The following is a 17248-nucleotide window of genomic DNA, read 5'->3' as shown; positions in this document are numbered from 1 at the left end:
GATTAGAAATCTTATTGCCACATTAGTTTCCAATGTACCCAAGCCTGTGGGGTCACAGAGGAGCCCATTATGTGCCAGATACTTTAAACAACATAAACCAGGTACAGACAACCTGAGGAGCAAGTGGCTTTAGCCACGTTAGCAATGCATGCCCACAAGGAAGATTATGGGCTGCAATTTAGCTTAAAAAAACACCGAGAAGTCTTCCTGGTGTTATACTTAATGACAAATAATTACACTGGCGGACCAACGGAAGCCCAACTAATACACATTTCAGACTAGAAATGGATAGCTCAGATCTCACAGGGCTTCAAGATTAATTACTTGTTTGGAGACTCAGCTAAACAGCAAGGCCGACTTCTTTATCCCCTGTCTGCAGCAGAGCATCTGGCAGCAAGCACTTGTGATGTAAAAACGATGACAGCAGAAACAAAATGTTTACAACACCATTCACTCCGAGTCCCCAACTGCAATCAGCGACGTGCAAATTAACTGAAGTTATTTTGCTTATGTGATGCAATGGAAGCCTTACGCTGATAGAAGATTCAAAGGCGCTGATAGAAGATTCTGCCTTTGAGCTCCCAGAATCACGGGGCACCTCCTGAAAAACAAACTGCTGCGGATACCGACATCCTTGTTTAGAGCTGATGGACAGAGTCTCAAAACAAGAGTCCCCGTGAGCCAAAGCCTATAGAAAACAAATCTTTGTTTCAATCGGAGCCTTCTCCAAGCACAGAACTGCTCTGAAAGCCTTTTGCAGCGGGCCAGATGGGGGACTTCACCAACCGCCTCCAAGAAGCGGGGCAGCAATTGTCAGCCTGCCTGGAAATTAAGATTCCTTTCACACACGCACCCAATTATCGCCAGGTCTCCTCTGTGCCCTCGGAACGCCACTCACCTCGCTAATTAAATCACAGCCTCAGCTCATCCCTCCCACGGCCCTGCATCCCCAGCAGCTGCGGCCGAGGGGACACAGCGGAGCGGCCCAGGCTGCTTTTCCTCCCTTAAACCCCCACTATACGGACACGAGGCCACACCGACGTTCCTTTCAGATCCCCAAATCGCTCCTTAGAACCCGCTCTCACAGCTCCCCGACACCATCAGCCCCATCCTGACCCCAAAACTACACCCCCCCATCCCAGCCCCCCATCCCGGCCCGCCCCCCGCCGGGCCTAGCGCTCACCGATCAGCCGCCGCACCTCCTCCTCGCTCAGGTACAAACTCAAGCTGGGCCCTGGGCCGGCAGGAGGCCAGTCCGGAGGTCCGGAACCGAAAGCGGAGCCGGCCCGAGCGGCGGCGGGCAGCAGCAGCAGGAGGAGCGGCGGCAGGAGGCGGAGGAGATGGCGGCGCGGGCCCCGCCGGCACGACCCCGCGCCCTCCTCCTCCTCCCCCGGAGCCGAGATGGGCCGGCCTCGCCTCGGCCGCCGCCACCCCCCGCCGCGTCCCGGGCCCCGGCTCCCCGGCACCATGTCCGCGGGGAGGGAGGCGGCCCCGCCGACCCCTCCTCACACGCCGCGGCCGCCACCCCCCGCCCCGCCGCTCATGGCTGCGGCCGCCCGCCCCGCGCACGCGCGACACGACGCCGCCTCAGCGCCGCCCCGGTCCCGCCTCACAACCCTCACACAGGCGGTGGGACGGCCCTTGGAAAAGGCGGAAAAATGCAATTCAGGAGCCAGCCCGAACGCTAAAGATCTTACGGCGATGTGTTTTGGCAGGATTAAGTCTTTCAAAACCGTTCTGGGTAAGGTTATATTGCAATAGGATACGGCCTGTCCGTGGAAAGCTGCTAAGCAATAGCTGTGGATTTGCTTACGGAGTAATGGCACCGATGGGAGCTTGGATTTGGACATGGTGAATATAGCGGTGTGTGCATGGGTGCTGGGTGAAGGGGAGGACTCCAGTAATGGTGGTAAATGACCGTGCAAAAGAACCAGTCCCTCCATGTTGATACAGACATCTGTGCCTCCTCTGTCATTTCTCATAGCATCACAGAATGGCCTGGGTTGAAAAGGACCACAATGATCATCAGTTCCAACCCCCTGCTGTGTGTAGGGTCACCAACCACCAGACCAGGCTGCACAGAGCCACATCCAGCCTGGCCTCGAATGCCTCCAGGACATCCATTTCTGTCTTCAAATGGGTTTCTCCTCATCACAAGAACTGGGTGATCAGAGCACTGTGATGGTGTCCAACAGAGCTGCGCTTTGGTTGCTCTTTGGTTCCCCTCTTCCCGTGGGAAGTAGAATCCTGCACTCCCATCTTTCAGATCCCTTCTGTAAGTCTTTCCCTCTGTTCTGGCAGCTTGAGCTGTTTTATGGCTTAGCAGGGTTTGTCAGAGCCCACACACGAGATAGGAATGGAGGCAATTAGTGTAGTAAGAGTTACTGTAACCCATCCTTCTTTCATACAAGGTGGCAATTGGAGCATTTACCCAGGAAGTGAAAAGCACTGCTTGGACTTCCTTTCTGAAATAGCCCTGAGCCTCATTTTTACAGGGACAGAGTGAACCAGGAGCACTGACTGACTCAGCCACTCTCACTGACTCCCAGTCCTGGACCCATCGAAGCAGGACATGCAGCAGAGATGCCTCTCAATCTCCTCTCAGTGCTGATTTGACTGCAGAAACCAAACCTCCCTAAGCACAGTGAGTGCTGGATGACACCAAGGAGCTCATTACAGGCAACAGGAACCTTCCTGTAGCTTCTGGTGGCCTTTGGAGCAGAGCAGAAGGCGCTACATGGGAGGAAGGGGAGCAGTGGTATCCATTCCCTTGGCTGGACTCAGTACTATAATGTGGCCAAACATTATCTGCCTCCTTTCCCAGCTCCGAGCACCATAAGCTCAGCTGGATGTCTTTTATTGAAAGCATTTTTTTTACCTCTTCAAAACAAATTCCTGTCAATGAGAAGCTTTCTAGGTAAAACTAGACCTGGATTGGTTTTAATTGTGCTTACGCTGCATGTCCTGCAAGCCAACTATTTTAATGGCTTCATTCTGAGTCCTTCTCTTAGGGCTTGGAACGTGCTCAACACCAATAAACCCAAAGACTTAGCAGGATGTTTCCCCTTGTTAAAATGCTTTGTGCTTTTGTCAAACCCATTCTTTGGATGCTGTGTTTTCAGAGATCCTCAGCTTGAAAACAGCCTTCCTCCTCCCATGCTGCTGTTCTGGGTGTTCTTGCAGTCCCTGCTGGACCATTCACTCACTCTGCAGCCACTCACAGCACGGGCAGTGATGGATGCCCACCATTTGAGTGGCTCAGTAGTAACTTAATGCTTTGGAGAAGTGACAGTAGCAAGCTCTGGGGATTTGCTGTTCCATTTACATGTTCTCTTTCTGTGCTCCCAGCCCTGCCTGCCATCCCAGATGTCCCGGAGCAGCATCCTTCACTCCAAGAAGCACAGAAGCGGCTGATGGCAGCATCCCACCACGCTGTCCCTGCCCACAGGGATCCCACCTGCAGGTAGTGTGTGCCATCACCAGCTCAGTCCTCCTCTGGTTCAAGCTTCTTTGCTGCCTCATTGCTCCCTGGTTCCCAGGCCAGGCGTTATCCAGGCCGCTGACCCAGCAGCGAGTCACCTAATGGCAGCACAGGGCGTTGCTGTGCCGGATGCCAGCACCCTCCCTGCTCCTGACCTGAGTGGCTTCAGCAGCTCCTTATCTCGGCATTTCCCATCTCTTCAGCTTCTGTCCTTGTGCTGGTCGCACCCATGGGCTCTATGTCCTGTGGGTTGTGCCCCACTGTGTCCCTCTGTGAGTCGGGGTGGCAGGTGTGCTGTCACCCTTCTCCCCATCACCCCTGTATCCCAACCTTGGTGTTGCAAATATCAAACATTGCAAAGAACCTGAGGGCAGCTGCGCTCATCAAGCCTCCAGCCATGCCTTTTGCTTTCCAAATTGCCTTCGTTTTGGGTAACAGGGCGTCTCACAGCTCGCGTTACGCACAACGAAACCAGACAGCGTCTCCCACTCCGTATTGCATCAGGCAAACCCCCCCCACCGTGGGGGTGCCGAGCTGAGCCATCGCTGAGCCATCGCTCCTCAAGGTCCCCGCTCCGGAGCGGACCACTAGGTGGCACTGCCTGCCCGGCATGGGACGGAGCAGCGCTGGGGACACGGCGGTGATAGGAGTGAGTGAGCTGAGGGGGTCCGGACACAAACAGCCCCGGGGGGTTTGTGAGCACCGCACAGCAGAGCCCGGCTCTGTCTGAGAAGAGATCCCTCCTAACACCCAACCTGACCCTCCCCTGGTGCAGCTTCACACTATTACTTCTCATCCTGTGCATCTGGCTCTCCCTGAGGACACCCCATAAAGGACGGACCCCTCCACCCCTTCTCTCTTCACCCCAGGTTCCCCCCCACCCCTCCAGGCTTCTCCCCCAGCCCAGCTCCCTCTTTTAACAGCGCTCTGGAGCAGCACTCAGCACTGCGGGGCCCAGCTGCTGCCAGGAGCCACGGTTTAAATAACACACGATAAATATTAGAGTAGCCTGAGCTACAGAGAACTCCTCAGACACCAGTTTCTAAGGATGACCTCATGCATTTCTTGGCCTCGCTGTTTCTTCTCATTACTCTTCTGCATTTTTTCGCCCCGCTATTTTTCTTCCCTCCCAATAAAATGTTTTGCTTTTCTTCTTCTCCCCCCACCCCTCCCCCCTTCCCCCTTTGCTTGCTTCTCTGAAATATGCAGCCATGGCAACCGGCCTCGAGAGCGAATTCCCCGCATCCTCCCTCCTGTCCCTGGGGTCTGAATTCCTGCCGACCCCCCCAGGGCAGGCACAAGGGGGCTGAGCCCTGCCTGGCCCTGCCGTGCACCCACAAACAGCCAAGCAGACCCAGCAGACACCCCCGAGCCTCCTCCCGGACCAAACAGCACTGTTTGCTGCTGGCATTTTTGGGAGCAGCATCGGGGTGGAATGCGGCCCTTGGCGTCGGGACAGGAGTTGACATTCCCAGCTCGGGCTGAAGAATGTGGACATGGTGTTCACTCCAAGCCCTGGAGTTCATTCACCCACGTGAGGGGAACACCAGGACCTCAGTGGCCGGGAGCTCCCTTCCCAATGCAGCAAACACGGGCTCTGCTATCCCCACCACCACCACCTCCATTACACCTAATGGAGAGCTGCAGCTGCTATTGACACGCTTCAGAATGCCACACATTGCCTGGCGTCCCTTTTGTTTGGAGCAGGGTCTCACCATCCAGAATAGTTTTGCATCCCCGCTGTTCTCTCCGCTTCGTGGGGCTGAAATCAGACACGGTGCAGTTACTCACCGTTTACTAAGACTGGTTTGCATGGGGCTCTGCCTCTTAACATAGCAAAGCTTCATCAACGGCGGTGATACGACACAGCGAAGGCAGAAAGATCCCCACTGATTCACCACCCCATTACATCAGTGCAACCACGTCGGGGAAATGCTTCATCCCACAGCTTGGAAAGGCTGCCGGAGCCCCGAGATTGCAGGGAAAGCTGGGGAGTTTCGGAAGGATGTGAGGAATTCTCCATTTGAATCACAGAATCCTTATGTTTTCAAAGACCCCTCAGATCCCCAAGTCCAATGCAGCCCACCCCACTGTGCCCACTGCACTCAGTGAGCTGCGGAGCAATGAGGGCTCCCCTGAGCCTCCTCTTCTCCAGACTGACCCACCCCAGTTCCTTCAGCTGCTCCTCATCACACTTTGTGCCCCACAGCCCTCACAGCTCCGCTGCCCTCTGGACAGCATCAGTGTCGTTCAATGTATCAGCGTCATTCAGTGTCTTCCAGCATATTGAGCCACAGTTTGATGAACTTCCCCCTTAGGGAACGGGGCTTCAGGAGGAGGTGTGTAGGATGGCAGTGGGCATCACACAAAGCTGTGTGCTTGAAGAGATGGTGATGCTGCCCCTCTGCATTGCTCCACAGCCCAGCCCTGCTCCTGGCAAAGCTCTGTGTGTTGCGCAAGGAGCAGGAGGCCGTGCAGGACCTGGAGCAGGCAGCAGGGCCGCTTGCCTTGACACGTTGCAGCAAGCCAGCTCTTCCTAGTCACACTGACAGCGCAGCGTTCCCCAAGCTCAAGACATTGAAAGACATCGCTGCTCCCTGCAGCTCCCTAAAGGAGGGTGCACTGAGTGCCCAGCACCCACGAGCTCAGCAGCTCATTTCAGGGCAGGGTCACCCTGGATGCCTGGGGATGTAAAAGTGGCTGCAGCCGATGCTCCGGTCCTCCCCTAAAAACGCAGACAGGCGTCTCAGCTGTGGGGCCATCACCTGAAATAGCTTGGGGCAGCTCTATTTGGGGACAGCGCTGCTGCTGAGCCCGGCCATGGGCTCCTGCCCTGCTCCGAGCTGTGTGTGCTGGGACAAACCCTCCCGGAGGAGGAGGAAGCCGGGCCAGTTTTCCAGATTATTTCATTTTCTTAGAATTTCCTCCATCGGTTCCATTTTATGATGATGATTATTAATTACTAATTATTCTCCTTCTTCCACTTTCTTGTTGGTTTTCTTTTTTGGACAGCTGGACAAAACAACATTTGGGTCACCATGGCAATGTGCTCCCAAACTTCAGGCTGTGTTGGGATGCGCCAGGTTCTGTGTGGGGCTCCGCGTTGCTCCCCACTGCAGCCCACAGCCCCCTCACACACACCACAGCATCCCAAGGGCAGCTCAGTGTTGCTTCACACTGGATCCGACGCAAAGCAAACAAACAAACAAACCTCATGGCGCTTTCAGGGTGTTAAAAAATGTGGGTGGGAATATTTTCCAGCACTCGTCATTTTCAGCTGAGGCCAAACGCTGCCTTGTGCCGCTCGCTCTCGCTGTTTGTGTGCCTGAAAGCTGCTTTCTCACTGCTGTACCACAGCCCTGTTATGTTGCATCCCTTCCCATTGCTGCCCAGCAGTCGCTGTCCCGCTCCAAAGGCAGCCCCCACCCCACACACACACCACAAAGGGTTTCAAGGAGACCCCATCCACTGACGGCTGCGCCATCTCAGGTAGCAGTAGCTGAACCTTCCCGTCCCTTCCCTCTGCCCGAATCCGTTTGTTTTCCCTAAATTTGATGAAAAATCTCTCTGTAAATTCCTGAGGCATGAGAGCACTGAAAGACACGCACTTTCTCTTGGATCGGCAAGCAAAAATCCTCACACGTTTGTGGGTTTGGAGAGTTTCAGCTCTGAAGTGGAAAGGAAAGCGACATTGCATAGGGGCAAAGCAATGCTGCACGGGGATAAAGAATCCCTAAAGCAAAGCCCATTGGAAGTGCAGCCCCATTATGGGGCAGAAGGGCCCCACTGACTCCCAGGCTGAGGTCTGGGTGAAGGATGGATGATGGAGCAGGGTTATCCATGGCATCATACATCTGACTTTGGGGTTGCTTTGCGTTGTTTTCTAGCCTGGGAGACGCAACCAGGGCTGTGTCAGTTCTCTGCCTTTCAATTTCCATGTGAGCATTTCCAAAGGCATGTTGGAAAACGGAGAGATTCACAAAGCAACCCGACCTCTGCAACCCAACAGTCACCTGAAAGAGCTTCCATTGACCTCAAGGCCTCTCCCTCACCTCTCCCCATGCGCTGAGTGTGAGCCATTCACAGGTGGGAGAGGTGCCCCAAGGCCACCTCATCCCATGGGCTCCATCCCAACATCCACCCTCAGATCCAAGCACAAGTCATGGGATGGTTGGAATGGAGCAGCGCCATTGGCCATGCCTGGAAGGTTGGGAGCTCTCCAGGGATGGAAAACCCATGGGCTGCCCAGGTCCCTGTTCATAGAGCCCCGGAGCAGGGCAGGGAGCTCAGTGTGGGTTTGTTGGGGTCATGGAGGTGGTGGGAAGGAAAGGGAAGAGAGAGAGATGGAAGGAGAAGAGAGAGAAAAAAAGACAACTTGACTCAGAAACCGCAGGGAATTTTTTGCCTTTTTAGAATACTGGGAAGAGAAAAAATAGCCACAGTTATTCAAAGCATCCCGGATAATAACAGCCTGTTTACTGTTTGCATGCAAAAATGGCAGGCAGGCAGCGCAGAGAGGGGAACAGGAATGAGGAATTCGCCCGGCGCGCTCCAGCCCAGGAGGAGGAGGAGGAGAAGGGCCAGGGCTGAGGAAGGAGCAGCCCTGCAGTGCAGAGAGCTGGAGCAGCGGGCAGAGCCTCATTCCTGCACCCCGAGCAAGCTGGGACGTGAGGCTGCACGCTCTGCCCAACTGGTTTGCTGTGCCCCACAGCTTGTCCCTGCACGGGTCCCTCCTCCATTAGACAAAGACTGGGGGAATCCCCCTTCTGCCCAATCCTGATGGAAGGTGGGGATTTGGGGGCTTTTTAAAGCGGTGTTTTCCATCTCAAGGAGGTTGTGATGGGATCCCCTTTCCCTTTCCAGACACAGCATGTGGCTGCAGAAATAGAGCAGAGGCAGGAGGCTGAGGAGGCCCAGCCCCAGGGATGCTCTGAGGACCGAGTTCCATTCTCAGTTGGGATGCAGGGATGATGGATATAGATACAGGGATGCAGAGACCCGGGGATTGAAACCACAGGAGTTCAGGGATGAAAGACCGAGGACATGGGGACACAAAGACAAGGGGACCCAGGGACACAAGGATGGGAGCAGCTCCATCTCAGTGTTTCAGTTGAGAAAGCAAATAGATCCCTGGTGACCCCATGACAGGGACGTGTCCTCACCTGAGCAGGACCTGGTGTGGGATGAAGGACAGCGGGTGCGAGCGAGGCTGTTGATGGCACAACCCTGAGGAGACAGCGTGGGTGGAGACCATACCACAAAGACAGAGACAGCAGCTTTTGGAGCCTGTCCACACACTCACTGAGCCACATCAGGCTGCTCCGTGAGCTCCAAAACAACCCTATGAAATAAATGAGCTCATCCACACATTGGTGCATCCTCAGAAGGAGCCCCATCCTGCTCCATTTACAGGTGATTTTCAGGATTTTCCTTCCTTTATCCTCATTTCGTTTTGGTTTTTTTTTTCGTTGCAGCTCTTGAAAAGCCGCCTGCAAAAGCAGCCAGACCTGCATCCGGATTTGGGTAAATAAAAGGAGCGGGGTGTGAGCACCAAGGAATGCCAGGAATGCTGCAGCCCTTCCCAGGCAGCCGCTGCAGCTGAAGGGAGCAGGAGGGGGCTGTGCAGCACAGGTACAGCCCTGGGAGGCCACATGAGTCCCATTGGAAGGCTGCGATGCAGAGCAAAGCAACACAACAGCTCAGGCCTCGCCATCGCTTTGAGCCTCTCCAATCCACCCAACAGCCACGGGAACCCCTACGCGCTCAGCCTCAGGCACCGTGTGCTAAAGGAGCACCAAAGGTTGAGCTCTATAATAAGGGGGGTGTTTTTTGGTATTGATTTTTATTATTAAAATACTGTTATACCAAGCAGAATGCTCCAGCAAACTCGGTATAAGGGCGGCATAACCAGACAGCCAGCTTTCCATTTAAATACTTCAGATAACTTAAAACTCACAAACAAGAACTCGTCGTCTTTGGCAGGAAAACAAAAGTTCACAGCACAAAAAAAATATATATATATAAAGAAATAACAATATTAATAGAAAATATATTAACTTGTGGGAGGATGGGGGGGAAAGGGGGAGAAAAAGGGGGAGTTCCTCTTTTTGTTTTGCTTTCTACTTTGTAAACAATGCATGAGAACAGAACGCATGTTTTACGTGTCTGAGAGAGAAAATACAAAATGCAGTTGTCCAGCAAATGCACTCGTTTGGAGGAGGAAGAAAACCAGACATAGGGATGTATGAGGGCAGGGCTGGGAAGTGGCTGAGCTGCGAGGTCGGTGTTGGCTACGGGCAGCCAGCTGCCAGTAGAGGAGGGGAATGGGGCAGCACAACATCCCAGGCGGCCATGGGAGGCACTTGCTCCACTCTGAGCATCTCACCTCCATCCTCTTTCCTTTTTTGTTTCATTATTCCCCATTCTCTCCCTTTGCGAGGAAGCGCCCAGTGCTCTCCCAGCGGCTCCTTGAGATGGGGATGGAGACGGGAAGGAGCTGATGAGGGAGGGATGGGAAGAAAGCCCAGGAGAGGAAGGGAAGGAGGCTGAAGTGATAAATACATTTGCTCCTGTCCTACAAAACAGGGGTGTATTTACAGGGAGTCTCATCTTCTGGGCCGCCAGGGGCCAGGCACTCCAGTGTCCCTGGGGACACGTGTAGGGCACACGGTGGGGACGGTGGCAGAGATGGGACGTGGAGGATCACGCTGTCACCGCTCCTCTTTGGCCGGTTCCATCATCACGACGGCAGCACTCCTTGGCCAAAGCTGGAAAGTCCAAGCCAAGAGGCCAGTAGAGCCTTAAATCAAGATCTCCACCATGTCAGACAGGTCTGGGGCTCTGGGGATGGTTGAGCTCTCTGCAGAGAAATGAAGTGAGAATGTGAGATCTGGAGAAAGGAGTACGACTGCCCTCCTGGAGCTGGACTATTTCAGTGTACAGATTTACAGCTGTAACACAAAGCCCAGCCCTGTTCTCTGTGCCCCCCCACAACCCTTGGTGCAGCCCTGGGGACCGCAGGACTCACCTGGTGAGCTGGCTGGGCATTCTGCACCCTCACCCCGGCTCTGTGCCATCCCATCTGTCTGTGTGCTGCCATCCTTGCTGCCATGCTTGGTGTGGGAGGGCAAAGGCACAGCGGTGGGCACCAATGCTGCCTCATCTGCAGCAGTTTTACCTGCTGGAGGAGACAGCGTTAGGAATTTGTTAGCATGGGAGAAATCCCACCCAAAACACTCCCAAATCTCCCAGTTATTGAGAGCCACCTCCAAAGTGGCAAGGGGAGATTTTGGGCCAGGATCCCCATTTACCTGTGCTGCCACGGGATGAGCCCTCTGCAGCAGAGGCAGCGAAGACAGATGGTACAGACTTGGCCGGCCGCAGGGAGCCTTGCAGGGCTTTGCTGGGGTCCCTCCGTGAGCGCTGCTGCAGGACTTTGATGACGGCATCTTTCTCCAGGATTTGGGCATGAAGAGCTTTTAATCTGATGAGAGACAAAGAGGGGGAAGATGAGATAGGAAGGAGGACCTTGTGATGGAATCAAAGCCATAAACTTCAATGGAGTCACTCGGACCACTGAGGATGCTCGCAGCACCCAACAAGTGGCTCACAGGGAAGGTGGGGTACCTGCTCTCCATCTCCTGGTGCTTGTGGTTGGCCAGCAGGAGGTCCTCGTTGAAGCTGCTGTTGGGTGAGTGCCGTGGTGAGTGGCTGATGAGGGTGGTGTCCCGCTGGGCAGCAGCAGTGGCGGCAGCATCCATGGCAAACTGCCTCATGGTGCATTCCTCCAGGTACTTCTGCTCCCACTTGGTCATGTCAGCTTCCAGGGCCAAGATCTTCTCCTCCTTCTCCCTCAGCTGCTCAGACAGTCTATGGGCACTCAGCTCGGGCGTCCCTCCACCTGTGGTTCCCACTTGCCTCTGCAGCAGCCAAGAAATGACCCAGAGAGAAGGTGAGGAGATGCTGGGATGCAGATCACTGGCCCCTCCCACCTCACAGTCCCCAGGATGTCCTTTACCTGCTGAGCCCGCAGCATCTTCAGCTCCTGCTCCAGCCGGGTGCGCAGCCGCAGCTCCAGCTGCTCCCGCTTCTCACAGGCAGCCTGGAGCTGACCCAGGGCTGCCTGCAGCCGCTCCACCTTCTCCACATACGCCCGCTTCTTCCGCAGCTCGGCCTCTGCCTTGGCTGCCCGTGCCTGGGCACTGCCCAGCGCCTGTTCCAGCAGCTCTGCCCGCCGGCGCTGGTCCTCGTTGGCGCTGCGCAGCAGCGAGGCTTCCCGCTCCAGCTTCTCCTTCTCCTGTTGGTGCTCATAGCCTGCAAAAGAACATCTGTCTAAGACTCGGAGACACAGTGCAGGGGGGTTAAAAGGCCCACGGAGCCCCCCGGCCAAAAAAAGAGGCTGTGCCCACAGGTCTCCACTCAGCTGTGTGGTGTCAGCAGCCCTCAGCCAGCACATGAGGTGCACTGGGGCCAAGGGCAACCCTGCAGCACACATTTCAGAGCATGGCCGTGCCCTGATGGACATGACACCACCATGGACACTTGCTGCCATAGAAAGCCTCATTTTGGCAAATTCCAGCCAAAAATGTGGCCTGAGATGAGAAAATCCATCCTAGGTTACACCTAGCTGTTGATGTAAGGACTGTGACACGATTCCTCCCCCACGATACCAACGCCAGCTCTCTGATGAAATAGCATTTAGGAAAAATAAAGAGCTATGGATCTTGCCGTATTTCTCCCCCAAGAAAAGAAATTCCAGCTTGCACAGGAGAGAAGCACGGAAGGGCTGGGCAAGCACAGCGAGGGAGTGCGGACTTTGTGCTGGAAGAGCCTGCACACGGCAGCAGGAATGTGGAGAATGCAGGTCACCCCGCCGGCCGGCCGGGATTAATGGCTTGCATCCAGCGCCCGGAGCAGCACAGCCATCCCTGGGGAAGGGCAAAAAGCTCCTCTCTACCCCCCCCCCACCTCTTCATCCAACATAAAGGCTTCTGCACTGAGTCCCTGCTGTGGCAAATCAGGCAAAGCCGAACCCCTGGGGACTTACTCTGCGCTAGGAGCTTTGCCACCGTGCCCTGGTTGCTCTCCTGGTTCTCCTGGGTCTTGCTGGCCAGCTGCTTGTTGGCCGATTCCAAGCGTTCTGGTGCAAAAACACAAATAAAAGAAATGAGATTTAAAAAGGCTGTTTTGGACAGATGAATCCGCCTACCCCCTCCCACCTGTGAAAACACTCCGACTAATAAAACTGCTAAAAAGAAGAATACTGGGGAAAGGCTGATGGACAGAGAGGGCCTGCAGGAATAGGGGAGAGGAAGGGTCTGGAACTGGGAACTGGGGCACGGGAGCCACCCAATGGAGCTGTGGACCACAGCTACTCTCACCTTTCAGGTCTCGGTTGAAGTCCTGCAGCCGCCGCATCTCCCCATCTCTTTTGGCCCTCATGGCTTTCTCCAGTGCCTCCCTCTTGGAGGATGCCTTCATGAGGTTTTCGTAATCCTCTGAGATGCGCTGGATCTCCGTTTCCAGCTGGAGAGGAGGAAGTGATGGGCGGGGGTGAGATATTCGTGGAATGAGGAAAAGAAAGGCAGATGCTGGTGAAACACTGCCCAGGCTCAGGACCCGTCCTGCACTGCCAACAGGGCTCCGCAAACCCACAGAGGATGGGCAGGAGCCGCAGAGTGAGAAACCCCCACAACAACACAGGTCTGGGGGCAAAAACCCTTTTTCTTTTGCTTTCAGCCCTGTGGGCACAGAGGGAGCTCTCTTGCCTTAGCATGGATTTGGCTGACTATGGCCCCCCGGGGCTGGCCCAGCTTCTCCCGGTGCCTCCCAGTGTCCGTCTGTCCAGCAGGGAACAGCCCTGTCCTTGTGCAAAGCTGTACAAAGGGCTTTCTGTGGTGGCCGGGCACGCTCCTGGGGCGGGTGGAGACAGCCTGAGTGCTACTGGAGCCTCAGAATGGGCTCTTTTTCCCCTCTCTTCCACACTTGGCCAAGGAGCCGTGCTGCCACCAAAGCGCAGCTGCTTGCTGTGGGGGGCAGCCACCGGAGGGAGGGGGCAGAGATTAAAACACAAAAGGGGGTGAATTTTCACAGCAGCTGCTTGATCCTGCCCCAGGCGGCAAGGAAGCAAATGCACGAGCTCGCTCAAAAACAAGGGACAAAGCCGCACTGTGCAGATGAGGCCATTTCCAGGTGTACCTGCTCTCAGCCTAAACCTGCTGCCCGTGACACGGCAGGAGGTCAATGAGCCCTTCCCTTCCCCCCAAGGGATGGATGCTGGTGGGTGAGGTGCTGGGTGGGAGCAGAGGTGGGCTGAGCATCTGCACCCATTGCCCACATCCCAAATAACCAGCAGGGCTGGGGTCCTGCATCCTCAGCGTGCTGACAGGAAGCAAAGGCCAGCTCACCTTCTGGATCCTGCTGGCTTTCTCCGTGCAGCTCTCCAGCTCCCGTCGCAGCCTCTCATTGTCCAGCAGCAGCCTCTCATTCTCCCGCATCACAGCATCCACCTGGGCCAGCCGGCTGCCAGCTGAGGCCGCCTGTGCACTCACCAGGGCCTCCACACCAGCAGGGCTGAGAGAGCCCAGCGTGCTCGGTGAGGGCAGGAACGCTGCGGGGACGGGTGCTGGCATCAGCCTGCTGGGGGGAAAGAGAGGGGTGCTCAGCCACTTCATGGGGATGGACACACTGGCCACCACAAGCACCCTGCCCACATGTTCTCCTCTGTCAACCAACCCGTGTGGATACGCAGAGCTCCTGAAGCACCTTTGGACAAAAGAGGTGCTGGGTGCCCATGGGTCATGCTCAGGAGGATGAGTGCTCAACCTGCCCTGCACAGCTGGGAAGGGTTGGCTTTGGGCACACAAAATACGAAGGAAACCCCATCTGACAGCACTGCCTGCAGCTTGAGCACCTCCACACCCAGGATTTAAGCACCTGAGAACATCAGGACTTGACTGCTAGGCCGGGGGGGGGGGGTCAGGGGGGCTCAGTACCACCCTGCTGCTGGGTGATGCAGTCAAGAAAAACCCTCAGCAAAGATGTATGTTGGAAACCTGCAGCACTACCACTTCTCCTCATGGTTTCCTGGGCAAGGAGAGGGCTCCTGGCTCCAAGCCTTGCCACCACACTGTTAATACAACCCCATTCTATCACCCAGAGTTCCTCGACATCCCATGGCTGCCTCAGCCATCCTGAGCCATGTGGCCGCCGTGCTGGAGCCTGCATTCCTATGGGGTGATCCAGGAGCGAGGAAGAACAAATGCATCTTCCTCACAGTTCTGCTTCCCCTCTTTGTTCCCTGGAAGGAGAGCTGTTTCCTGCCAGAAATGCTATCACTCCCTGCCCTGGTAAGTCAGCTTGGAGCTCCTGCCTATAGCAATTCCATGCCAGAACACCACACTTCCCAGCCTTCCCTGAGCACCAGGAGATGCCCAAATCTCCACACCCACAGACCTCCAAGCAGAGGCAGGTTTTGCTGGAGGTGTCAATGGGCTGGAAGGAAGGAGCAGTGCTCAGCGCTCCCATACACTCTGCTGGAAGGCACGGGGCCGGGGGCACCCTCAGCCGGGGAGGCCAGGCAGCTTTTTCCACTCCGAGCAGCACATTTTCCTTCCACGCTGGCTCACGCCTGTTCCGAATTTAGCCATTTCCTGACCTGCCTCCAACTCCTGCATTAACCCCGAATCCCTCCCGGAGCAGCGGAGTTTTCACTGCCGGATGGAAATCCTGAACCAACCGAGGCAAACCGGGGCCAACCAGCACCCAAGAAGCGGCGAGGGCTGTGGGTTACCTGACTTCGGGGTGCTGGAAGCCGGCCCCGTCCCGGGAGCAGGGCCGGGACAGGTAAGCGACGGCCGCCTCCTGGCTGGGGAGGATGTAGGGATACTCCGGTGGAGGCCCGCGAGGCTCCGTTCCCTCGGGGCGCTGCCCTCGCAGGGTGTATTGCCGGGAGAGCTGCGGGAAGCTGTGGGACGAGCTGATGGGGCCGTGCGCTTTGGCCCCGTTCCTTTCCAGCGACATCTGCATCAGCCGTTCGCTCAGCGACCGCACGTGGCCGTGCTTCAGCTCCTTCAGGGCGTCGTCGGGGCGTCGGGTGCCGCCGTGCTGCTGCCCTGCCCGCTGCCCCGCGTAGTATTGCGAGTGCGCCTTGGCCTCCTCGTAGCTGGGGAGCTCCTCGCCCTTGTGCTGGGGCTGTGCCGGGCGGTATCCGCCGTGCTCGTTGTACAGGTGGTCGGCGTGGTGCTCCTGGCCCTGCGGCTCCTGCCGGGCGGACTGCGGCACCATCTGGCTCTCCTCCTGGGTCAGACTCTCCAGCGACGAGCGGGGGCTGCCGGCCGTGCCGCCGCGCAGCGCCTGTTGCTGGATGGCCAGCAGCGTGCGGTTCTCCGTCAGGTTCCCGTAGCGCAGCTGCTCCTGGATCAGGCGCTGCAGCACCGTCCCGCTCGAGTCCTCCGCCGTCCTCATCTCCGCCGCGTTCCGTCCGTCCGTCCGGGGGCTCTACGAGCGACGCGGGCACCTGCGGGGGGACACGGGGACGTCAGCGGGATTGGGGCCGGAGGAACGCGGCTCTCCCCACGGCTGTGCGGCTCCTCGGGGACGGGGGATTGGGGGGAGGGCGGCGGTACTTACCGGGGCATGGCGGAGCGGCGAGGCCGTGCTGCCGCTCGGGGAACGAGGCCACTGCCGACTGCGGGCCCCGCCGGTAGCGGGGGCCGGGCTCGGGCGCTGCTATGCCCGGAATGCGGGGCCGGGCCCGCCCCGCCCCGCCGCCACCTCCTCCTCCTCCCCGTCCTCGCTCCGCCGCCAGGGGGAGCAGCGCCCGCCCCACCGCCATTCGGGGCTGGGCCGGTCGGTGTCGGCGCTGGGCCGGGGGCTGCCGAGGGGTTGGGGCAGCAGCTGCCGCCCGGGGGGGCTCCGAGGCTGTGCCCGCCAGCTGCCCGCCTGCATAAATCTTCGTGCCTGATCCCGGCCCCGAGAGACGCGCCATTGTCTCCCGGCCCTACAAAAAAAAACCGCGGCCCCATCTGCTCTGCCCTCTGCCAGCGCCGCTCCCCTTCCCCAGCGCAGCCCCCCGACCCCCGCCTCTCGTGCGGGATACACGCGTGCTTTGCTCCTTCCCTTTGTGGGGTGCAGCAGGTCGGGACCCGCGGCACGGAGCCCGGGGCTGCCCGGCTTTGCGGAGCCGCTTCCCCGTCGTGCGGCCGCAGCGGAGGAGCCGCGGGACCCCCAGCGCCGGGCACGTCCGCCCGCGGGGCCCCGAGACGGCAGATGGTCCGAGGGGCGGCCGAGGAGCAGGTGCAGGGAAAATTGCTAATTAGATACGGGACATTAAGCTCTCATTCTTGAGAGAGGGAATTTGGCACCTTCCAAAGGCCGAACAAAGCCCGGAGCGCGCCGACGGGCTCTTCCTTTTGCCATCCTTTGGGGGGCTTTGTCTGGGGGGAGGAAAGGGACTGGCTGTGGGTAACGCTCTCTGCTCGGCCAGACACCGCTGCATCCTTCAGAGGCACAGATGCACGCTGCACAACCTGAAATTCGGCCAGCCTCCCCTGCCGGCCCCCAACCATGGAGGTATCGGGCTGACGTTCAGCACCCAGCCGCTCACTGACTGATAACGGGGCTGAGAAACGAGCCCTGGACACAGAGCAGGTGTGGGCGAGATCCCAAACCCTACCGGGGGTCTCTTAGTGGGATGGGGGCACCCAGCATGCCGGAGGTCCCAGCTGCCCCCCCGGCTCATCCAGCAGCCTTATCTATGCCTGCGTC

The 17248-nt window shown here is 57.3% G+C and overlaps 2 protein-coding genes and 1 long non-coding RNA gene across 8 annotated transcripts in view; 1 reads left to right on the top strand and 2 right to left on the bottom strand.

Moving 5' to 3' along the window:
- The window catches only part of RYK (receptor like tyrosine kinase), a 48485-nt gene extending 46981 nt beyond the window's left edge, over positions 1-1504 (bottom strand). For 2 of the 3 annotated variants that reach the window (XM_015871176.2, XM_015871177.2), the window contains exon 1: positions 1184-1500. In XM_015871176.2, coding sequence (XP_015726662.1) covers positions 1184-1469 — 286 coding nt within the window. In that variant the 5' untranslated portion in view covers positions 1470-1500. Of the gene's footprint in view, positions 1-1183 lie in introns of all 3 variants that reach the window. The other variant, XM_015871178.2, reaches the window with a different exon arrangement.
- Positions 1505-2032: 528 nt separating this feature from the next.
- On the top strand, positions 2033-9199 carry LOC107317977. 2 transcript variants are annotated; one of them, XR_001557096.2, is made up of 3 exons: positions 2033-2275; positions 3349-3463; positions 8956-9199. It is a non-coding gene; the product is annotated as an uncharacterized LOC107317977 (long non-coding RNA). The 2 variants fall into 2 exon arrangements; XR_001557097.2 differs by lacking the exon at positions 8956-9199 and adding an exon at positions 4691-6464.
- Positions 9200-9304: 105 nt separating this feature from the next.
- On the bottom strand, positions 9305-16243 carry AMOTL2 (angiomotin like 2). Of its 3 annotated transcripts, none has more exons than XM_015871244.2 (10): positions 16112-16243; positions 15273-15998; positions 13888-14119; positions 12862-13006; positions 12528-12620; positions 11499-11794; positions 11108-11400; positions 10792-10964; positions 10509-10661; positions 9305-10340 (listed from the first exon to the last, which is right to left on the bottom strand). In XM_015871244.2, exons 2-10 carry the CDS (start codon positions 15944-15946, stop codon positions 10282-10284), a joined length of 2118 nt encoding a protein of 705 aa, XP_015726730.1. In that variant the 5' UTR covers positions 15947-15998; positions 16112-16243; the 3' UTR covers positions 9305-10281. The 3 variants fall into 3 exon arrangements, with proteins under 3 accessions (XP_015726730.1, XP_015726733.1, XP_015726731.1); XM_015871247.2 differs by having other exon boundaries at positions 10509-10658; XM_015871245.2 differs by having other exon boundaries at positions 13888-14116.
- Positions 16244-17248: the final 1005 nt, after the last annotated feature.

This window comes from Coturnix japonica, chromosome 9 (genome assembly GCF_001577835.2).
Source record: "Coturnix japonica isolate 7356 chromosome 9, Coturnix japonica 2.1, whole genome shotgun sequence".
Taxonomy (NCBI): domain Eukaryota; kingdom Metazoa; phylum Chordata; class Aves; order Galliformes; family Phasianidae; genus Coturnix; species Coturnix japonica.
Note: the sequence above shows the minus strand (reverse complement) of the source record. Positions and strands in the feature narration are given on the sequence as shown.